The sequence below is a fragment of the Histomonas meleagridis genome, assembly GCF_020186115.1.
Source record: "Histomonas meleagridis strain 2922-C6/04-10x chromosome Unknown contig_18, whole genome shotgun sequence".
NCBI classification, from domain to species: Eukaryota; Parabasalia; order Tritrichomonadida; family Dientamoebidae; genus Histomonas; species Histomonas meleagridis.
Window position 1 is genome coordinate 138,365 of NW_027150797.1, and position 9,500 is coordinate 147,864.

Here is a 9,500-nt window from a genome sequence, read left to right on the forward strand (position 1 = left end):
CACAGACTTCTTCAACGAAGACAGCGAGCACCCCAAAATATCCAAAAACCCTTTGGACACCAAACATTGCAATATTGCAATATTTGAAGAACAACATAATCTACACAAAACTCTCAGTCCCTCATTTTTCACATTAAAATCAATATTCTGAATTATGAATAAAATTGGATCTATTAATCCCGTTTCTGCGATCACCTTTCGGCCATCTTCAGAACGGGCCAAATAATAAAAGTATAGAAAAATTTGAGTGTATAACTTCTGCTCTTTCAAATTCAGTGAATCCAAAACAAATGGCCAAACAGGGGTCCCCGTGAACTGCAGCGCGAGGATTCGGTCGTTTTCGATCAACTCGCAAGCTAAACGAAGCATTGCATGTCTTTTTGATATTCTCCGAGTTTGGGTTTGAAAGATTTGCATGAAATATTGTGAATTAATTATATGTAATCGATATGCTGGTGAAAAACGACTAATAACACGGATAGTATCAATAGCACGTATCTGCCGATCTGAGTGACGTTGTATGGTAACGGAAAATTCGAGAATTCTGTCAATAAATGGGGCCATTAATTCTTGTAATTCTGCATAACTCATAAAAACTTTGGAAAAAGATAATACATACTTTGACAACATATCCCCTTTTTTGAGATGCTCGCCAAGGAAGTTACAAATTCCAAGTTCAATAAGTCGAGCTGATATTGATAAATCCATTTTGGCAATTTCAATCAAAATTTGAATGGCACGCGTTTGTGGAAGCATTGAGTATATTATGTCAATGAAGTTAGGCGGGGCCATGTTGAATAATATTTCTTTTCCAAATTTAACATAGATAAGTATAATTGAAAGTGCTTTGTTTCGAAGGCCACTTTGAGTTTGTGCAAGAGTAAACTCCATTAAAAATGCAAAGCGTTGTCTATCCAAGAGAAAACGTTCTCGTGGAATAATTTTACGAAATGATCTTAATAATTCCCGTTGATTTTCTTGTGGATCAGCAAGACGATCAAAATCTTCAAGAAACATGAACTCCGGAATAACGCATGATTCAAAGTATGTTTCTTTTGGTTTTTGGAAAACTGAGGGAACTGTGGGTGCCTGTTTCTCCAGCATTTAATCGACCGTTTATCAGAGGCCGTTTATCATTTGGCATGGAAAAACAACAAATGAAAAATGGAAAATGATTTTGCCAATAAAGAAGATAATTTTTGATTTAAATGAATATAATATTGTTCAATAAGTAGATTTCATGATTGATAATTTTGATGATATTCACTCAGAATATTTTTATACAATGATTAATCATCGAATGATATACTTATTATTTGTGATTAGAAAAAATGATATAAATGTATATTTAAATTTTTTACATGAAATCGAAATAAAAAATAAAAATAAACCTAATATTTTTGATGATATTAATGCTAAAGATATTTATTTATTAAATTTTTATTTCAAAATAATATTTGGAAATTCTTCAATTTATTTGATACAGCATTTATTTATGCATATGAAAATGGTAAAACAGAAATAGTCAAATTACTTCTTGAGCATCAAGGCATTGATATCGATGCCAGAAATATTTTTTCATGAAAAATATGTATTGTAATTAAAATAATTTAATTGTCATTAAAGTTCATATTTACAATTTGATATTTTAAAATTTTGTATGGGGTTTATATGTTTTGTTTGATACAGCACTTATGCTAGCACCTAAAAATAAACATGTCGAAATGGTTGAATTAATTAAAGCAAAATAAGCTGCAAAATATTCAAATGATACTAAAAAAATTTCGAATCAGAATAATATAAAAAGAAAAATTTCTAATTTTTGAAACAACACTTATAATTGCAGCTTTTAATGATCAAAATGATATTGTTAAATTAACCACCAAATTTTCAAGAAATTAATCCCTCAAAGAAATATTGATACACCTTTTAATCTACTAAGCTACTATTTTAATATATAATTTTTATGTTAAAATAACAAAACTGGGTGAGTATTATTAATTTTTAATGAAGAGTTGAGATTAAATACAATACCTTCTTGGAGAAATTTTAAAAAATTATCTTGTTCACAAATTTTTATTTTCGTCATACATGTTATAATTATCACTTGCTTTGGAAAATATGTGATGCTTATCCAAAAGAGAAATGTTTTAATTTTTTTATAACCGTAAAAGTGTTTCGTACACAGAGCCTTTTTTCATGAAAAAAAACAAAATTTCACAGAGAAATATAACAAGGTTGCTTCTACAGTCTTTAATAAGCCCAGATGCAGCACAATCGTTTGATACTTTTGTTTCAGGATATGCTGAAATATTTGATAATTTTTCTTTTCATTTAATGCAGAAAATTGATACTAATTCTCAAGCAAAAGTTGGGTTCTTAGATGATCCATATCGTTTTTATGCAACTTCAAGCAATGGACTTTCATTTTACTCTTTAAATGAAAATAATATCGAATGTTTTCAAAGTTTCAAAATTCCAAACAAGATTGAATTTATTTGCCAGCATCCGTCTAACCCATTTCTTTTTGCTTTATCTACTAAAAGCACTGTTCATGTATACAATTTCAAAACAGATACAAATGTAAAATTTTCATTTACCAACCAAATAACAGAAATTTCATGGCTTTCTGACACCAATACTCTTATATTAATCCGCGGAAATCGTGAAATCGATACAATAGACATCAATCAACAACTCCTAAACAAAGCAGTTTTAACCAACAACGAGCATAAGGACGTCAACAATATTTTATTTTGTAGTCATCCCACTCGTCCATGTGTTGCCTCTATTATGAATTCCAAATTACAATTAATTGATTTCAGAGAATCACCAACAGTTCAAACCAAAATCATAAAAGGGGCACCGACATCCATTGCGTGGCTTCCAAATGATACCTTTGGATGCGCAATTGGCCATGACGACGGAAATGTCGACTTATTTTCTTTCCAAAGTAATTCCGTTGTTATCACGCAAAATGTATCCGAAAATGCAATAAGCGGAATATCGTTTTGTGAAACGCGGAATAATGTCGCGTCGTTTACGTCCGACAACTTGATTTTGTTCTCAACACTTCCCGTTTGGGGCTTCGGAAAGTTTAGCGTGAGTAAAACATATCCAATGCACACAAGTAATGTAACAAGCGCAAATTGGTTCCCGAGAAGCGATGGTAACCCGATGTTTATAAGCTGTGATATGGATAGTATGGTGCATATATTTGAGGTGCCAAATGAATACATTCCAATATATGGAACATGAAATAATATAAATAAATATGAGTTGTATTTAAAACTTTGTAACTTGCAGAATTAAAATATTAATTTCTTTTCTTATACTACATGAAATCTAATTTTTTTCTTATACTTCAAGAAATTAAATTTCTTTTCTTATACTACATGAAATTTGATTTCTTTTCTTATACTACATGAAATTTAATTTTTTTCTTATACTACATGAAAATTGATTTCTTTACTTATACTACATGAAATTTAATTTCTTTTCTTTCTTCTCCTAAATTTTATTTGAAAATGATAATTGTTAAGTAAAATTTATAAAATAAATACGAAGTACAAATTTGTACACTCATTTTATTCATTAGCCGAATTTGCTGTCGAATCCACAGCATCTTTTTTATTTAGATCGAAATCTCTTACTTTCTGGAAGAAAGGATGCTTTAACGCCTCTTCAGCTGTTATTCTCACTTTATGATCCACAATTAACATTTTTTGAGCCAAATCTAAAGCATCACTATCTCTAGTAGTCTTTCTATTTGTTGGGATTAGGCTTTCAAAGTCTACACCTTGCATAAACGATAGTTTTGCTTTTTGTCTATTTGTTAACTTTACTCGATACTTATCGGCCCATTCAATTATTTGATTTCCGCCGATAACTTCTGCAACAGAATACAATTGATGTGCTTCATCGCCACCATCAAATATGTGTATGGTTTGGGTAATATATTCCAGTAGCATTACACCAACAGACCAAATGTCTACGGCATAATCGTAGTATTCATAATCTAGAAGAATTTCGGGACATTTATAATATCGTGTAGCAACACGTGAACTATAATTACGCATTGGATGATAAAACTCTGCTAGGCCCCAATCTCCAAGCTTTACTTGTTTAAGTGGATTTGAACATAAAACATTGAGAGGCTTTACATCTCGATGCATAATACCCAAGCTATGACTATGGAAAAGAGCTTGGAGAATGCGGTAAAAATAAAAGCGTGCTTGTGTAAGTGTCATACTCATGAAAAGTTCTTTCCAATCCATATTTGGACAATATTCTGTGACCATGGATGGAATACCTTCATGTGGATCAATAACTATATCATAGAGTTTTAAGATATTAGGCCCTTGTACTTCGCTGAGTATTTTAAGTTCGCGTCGAACACGATCTGGATTAACTGGTTTGAGAATTTTGATGGCACAGACATTTTTTTCATCTTGTAAGGCTGTAAACACATCTGAGTAACGTCCAGACCCAATTGAGTTTATGAGTTTATAACGAGAAATATCACCAAATTTTGGGTTCCAGTGAATATACTTCCAATGACTAGGGCCAAGATCAAGATTAACGTTGGTAAAGATCTTGGATATGTTTGGGTGATTTGGATTAAACCTACCATTGATACATGCATTTGAAATATCAAATGGATCGGTTTCCTCCATCCGATTTATCGATAGAAAATAAACATAACAAAAATTGAACATACAAAGTTAATAAACGGTCGCAATAGTCACAACAAAAAAATATCAATTTGACATATTTGGTACAAATCTCTTTTTTAAGAATTCATCTATTTTTTTTAACAAGTATATTTAGAAATATGTTTGTTATTTCTTTTGTATTAATTCTTTCCTGTGTTTCAGAAATTTATCTCTTTTACCATATTGATCATTTCTTCTATATCCTCCAACGAAAAGGTATTAAATTCAGTATCCTATAACAAAGAATAATGATATAAGTATTACATTTTTGTTTAATTTTTTTTTTAAATAAATTTTATGAATAGTTTTCTATTCGATTAATCTAAAAGTTCACTTGAATTGTTCTTATTTTATTTTAACTAAAAATGCATAATCAATTAATGTAACATTTTTTTGGTTAACAAATGAACATCTTTCGCAAAGGAATGGAACAATTTTATGTGATGATATTTCTTGAAGTCTTTTAACTTTTATTTTAATATTTAATATTTAAATTCATTTTTTTTTTATTGAAAATTAGTTTCATGTCACTATTAGAAACACTCCAACGAACATTATAATCGACAAAATCCAACTTGGCGCTCTTGTTGGAATGGCTATCGAATCATAAGTGAATGGATTTTCGATTTCTCTATAAGGTTGAATATCTTCATCAAGTTCTTCAACCTCAATCATGTACAAATGTTTTCTTCCTTCTTCATATGTCTCAATGCAATCTTCACTACGTTGGCTGCAGTACACATCTTTTCTTGGACTTGTAACTTTAAACTTTGTTTCAGGCAAAAAAAGAAGTTCTGCTTCATCAACAAATCTTGAAATCCATTGGATTATACGCGAGTTCTTAAATTTATGCTTAATTTTAAAAATGTAATCATTTTCTTGTGCAAATAAACTAATACATGCAAATAATGAAAACGTTGTACTTGATATTCCTTGTGATATTATTGTGTCGCCTGCAATAAGTTTTGCATATTGCTCTTCATGTTCTGGAGTTTCATATCTACCACCAAGATATAATGTATCAGATTCATAGCCATTGTACTTAGGATTGATTTTTTGTATTCCACTATAAAGATATTCAAAATAACAATTATAATGTCCGGTTTCTCCTAATGATAATTGCTGTGTGAAATTTTCGCAAAAGTCATCATAGATTGTATAAATAAATACAGCTAGAATTTCATCTGCAGTAAGTTTATTATTGGGATCAACTAAATATGGTGTTTGATCTTTCTGCAAAAGATTCTTATAAAACTCATTTGTGCTTATATCATTGAATTTAGTTTGTAAATCTGCATGATTAACATTTGGCGTTGTGAGAATTTCATTTTTATAACATTCTGCTAACGACGGATATTTAATTGGAGTATATTTTGTAAGCTTATATTCATTTCCTTCTTCTTCCGGATGGAACCTTCCTATAGGCACATGTATTTGTAGACTAAACCTAGCAAGTATCGCAAGTATCATCTTAAGTCAAACGGTTTTGAATGTCATGGCATTTTTTTAATGTTTACGAATCCTTTCAAAAAGTTAACATGATAATCACTTCATGAAGTGTAAAGCTAAGGGAAAATAAAAAAAAATGTTCATAAAGCTTTTATTCATTATGTTATAACATAACATCACTATCCCTGACTCTTATTTTGAAGTAGCTTCGCTGTTTCAGTATAACCATAATCAGATGCAATCATAAGTGCTGTTTTAAATAAATGTAATAATTTCCAAAAATAGTTTTGTAATATGAAGTTATTAAAATAAACAATGTTTTTAACATTTATATCAATTCCTTCTTGTTCAAGTAGTAATTTAACTATTTCTATTTTGTTATTTGAAGATGCTAAAATAAGTGCTGTATCTAATATTTGAAATAATTATCGAATGTTATTTTGAAATATTATATTATTATAATAAACAATATATTAAAATAATAAATATCTTTGGCATTTATATCAATTCCTTTTTGTTCTAAGAGTAATTTAACTATTTCTAATTTACCATATTTAGAAGCCAACATAAGTGCTGCTTGAAGTATTTTAAATATTTTCCAAATATTATTTTGTAATATAGTATTAATAGAATAAATATTATTTTTGGCATTAATTTCAATCCCTTCTTGTTCAAGAAGTAATTTAACTATTTCTGTGCAACAATGTTCAGATGCTTTGATAAGTGCTGTATTAAATAATCTTAATAATTTCCAAATAACATCTTAAAATATCCTGATATAATTGAAACAAATAGCTTTAGCATTGATATTAATTCCTTCTTGTTCAAGAAGTAGTTCAACTATTTCTGTGCAACAATGTTCAGATGCAATTATAAGTGCTGTATAAAATAATTTATATAATTTCCAAATATTATTCAGTAAAATAATGTTATTAAAATAAACATAAAATACGATAAATAAACGAAATTAGTATTAATATCAATTCCATTTTTGCTAAGAAGTAATTCAACTATTTTTACATTATTATTAAAAGCTGCATCTATAAGTGCTGTTTTAAATAATTTGTATAATTTCCAAATATTATTTTAAAACATAAAATTATTACAATAAATATTAGACAAAACAAATAAATATCTTTAGCATTAACATTAATTCCTTCTTGTTCAAGAAGTAGTTCAACTATATCTACAAGATTATTTATAGAAGCCTTAATAAGCGCTGTTTGTATTATTCTAAATAACCACCAAATATTATAATAAAATTTCAAATAAAACAAAGAAATAATATTTTTAACATTAAGATCAATATCTTTTTGTGCAATTAGTAATTTGACAATATCATAACCATCTAATTGAGACACCTTTATAAGTGCTGTTTCGAATATTCTTAACAATTTCCAAACATTATTTTGAAACAAAATATTATTAAAATAAATTTTAAATAAAACATATAAAAATCTTTCGCATTAATATTAATTCCCTCTTGTTTAAGAAGCAATTTAACTATTTTTGCTTTACCATTTAGAGATGCTAAAATAAGTGCTGTTTTAAATTTTTTAAAAAAAATTCAAATATTTTTAAATGATTTCAAGCCAAATTAATAAACATTAAATCAAACAAATAAATATCTTTAGCATTGATATCAATTTTTTCTTGTTTAAGAAGTAATTTGACAATTTCTATATAGCCTTTTTCAGATGCGTTTAAAAGCATTGCTTTAAATTTTCTTAAAAAAATTTAAATCTTATTTTAAAATATTAAATTATTTGAATAAAATTTCAATAAAATATTTAAACATTATTTTTTAAATCAATATACTTATGATTAATAAGGTAATTAAAAAGTTCTTCATTACCAGAAACACCTGAAACCTCTAAAAAATTAATTGGTATTGAATTTTTTTCTTGGAAATATAAAAAAATAAATATGTTTCCTGTTATGATTGAGTTGATGATATTAGTCTCATTGATTTTCATTCCTTCTTCTTCCAAGAATGAAAGAAGATCATAATTATCATATAAAATACACTCTTTTCCTAATTCTTCTAAATTAATATTTTTATTAATTTTGTTTTCATAAAAATAATGAAAAATATCATTTCGATGAAACATAATTGCTGTTTTATATGCATCTTCAAATGATGAATGATTTTGTTCACACAAATGAATAATTTCTTCATTTCCACCTGCAATTGCATATTTACCTGTGTTTTCTACTTTTGCGCCATTCATAAGTAAATATTTAAAACATTTATCAGCAGAAAAAAATGCTGCATAGTCAATTAATGTAACATTTTTATCATTAACAAAGTCACATCTTTCATAAAGTGATGGTTGAATAATTTGATTAAAATCGAAATTTGTTTGTGATGATATTTCTTGAAGTTTTTCTATATCATCATTACGAATTATTTTTGTAATTTCATATGGATTATGTTCTTCTTTAATATATTTCTTATGAAGTTCAAAATCATTCTTTGATAATTCTTTATAATTATCAAAGATTTGAAATATATACCTATTATGTTTTAGTTTCATAAATTCTTCTTCAGACATTTGATGCACTAAATATGGAATCTTTTTATTTTGAATAATTTTTGCATCAATTAATTCGTTTTCAATCATATTTTTAAGGAGATAATTTGATTCTTGACTTTTAATTGATATTAGAAATTGAGTAAAAATATTTATAAAGTTGTTATTTGATTTTGTTTCTATCTTTTGTAAATATTTGATACATAATTTTCCAAACCCCATTGATATAAAATACGAATAAACAATTCGACAAATAATATAAAGAAAAGAATATGAAAATTCATGAGAAAAGTATTTAAATGAAAATTCAACTGATTGATCAATATTATCCTCATTCAAATTAAAAATAATATTTTCTATTATTTGTAAGAATTTAAGGTTTTCATTATATTTTATCATTGCTTGACTTTGATTTCCTCCCATTAAAAATAAAAAATTCGTTTCTCCACACGTACCAATACACTTTTTATTTCAGCGGTGAGACATAATTTTTTTTGATCTTTCCCAGTTATATCCCATAAAATTTTATGCTTTTAATACATATGGATTAAAAAAATTCAAGTAATCTATTACTCTTATACATCTTAGAACTTATTTTGGTGTTTCATAAAATCATTTCGGAATCATGAAACCCATCCATAAAACAAATTTAAAACTAGAAAATATACCTTAAGTAGATTTCTTTTATGCAAAAAGTTCATTTATTTTTTGTTTTTATCATCTTAACATTAGCAATTCCAAACTTCTTAATTTGATTAATAAAAGTGCAAGATCAAAATTTTTATCGTCTTTTAATTTAATG

At 27.3% G+C, this 9,500-nt stretch overlaps 3 protein-coding genes across 3 annotated transcripts; 1 reads left to right on the plus strand and 2 right to left on the minus strand.

Moving 5' to 3' along the window:
* Nucleotides 1-2,793: 2,793 nt before the first annotated feature.
* Nucleotides 2,794-3,258, plus strand: GO595_002409 (uncharacterized protein; the record flags this gene model as incomplete). Its single annotated transcript, XM_067915316.1, has 1 exon — nt 2,794-3,258. The coding sequence occupies one exon, from the start codon at nt 2,794-2,796 to the stop codon at nt 3,256-3,258; it is 465 nt and encodes a 154-aa protein (XP_067777346.1).
* Nucleotides 3,259-3,587: 329 nt separating this feature from the next.
* On the minus strand, nt 3,588-4,676 carry GO595_002410 (CMGC family protein kinase; the record flags this gene model as incomplete). Its single annotated transcript, XM_067915317.1, has 1 exon — nt 3,588-4,676. One exon carries the CDS (start codon nt 4,674-4,676, stop codon nt 3,588-3,590), a length of 1,089 nt encoding a protein of 362 aa, XP_067777347.1.
* A 561-nt stretch (nt 4,677-5,237) lies between these two features.
* On the minus strand, nt 5,238-6,185 carry GO595_002411 (uncharacterized protein; the record flags this gene model as incomplete). The annotated part of the gene is made up of 1 exon (XM_067915318.1): nt 5,238-6,185. The coding sequence occupies one exon, from the start codon at nt 6,183-6,185 to the stop codon at nt 5,238-5,240; it is 948 nt and encodes a 315-aa protein (XP_067777348.1).
* Nucleotides 6,186-9,500: the final 3,315 nt, after the last annotated feature.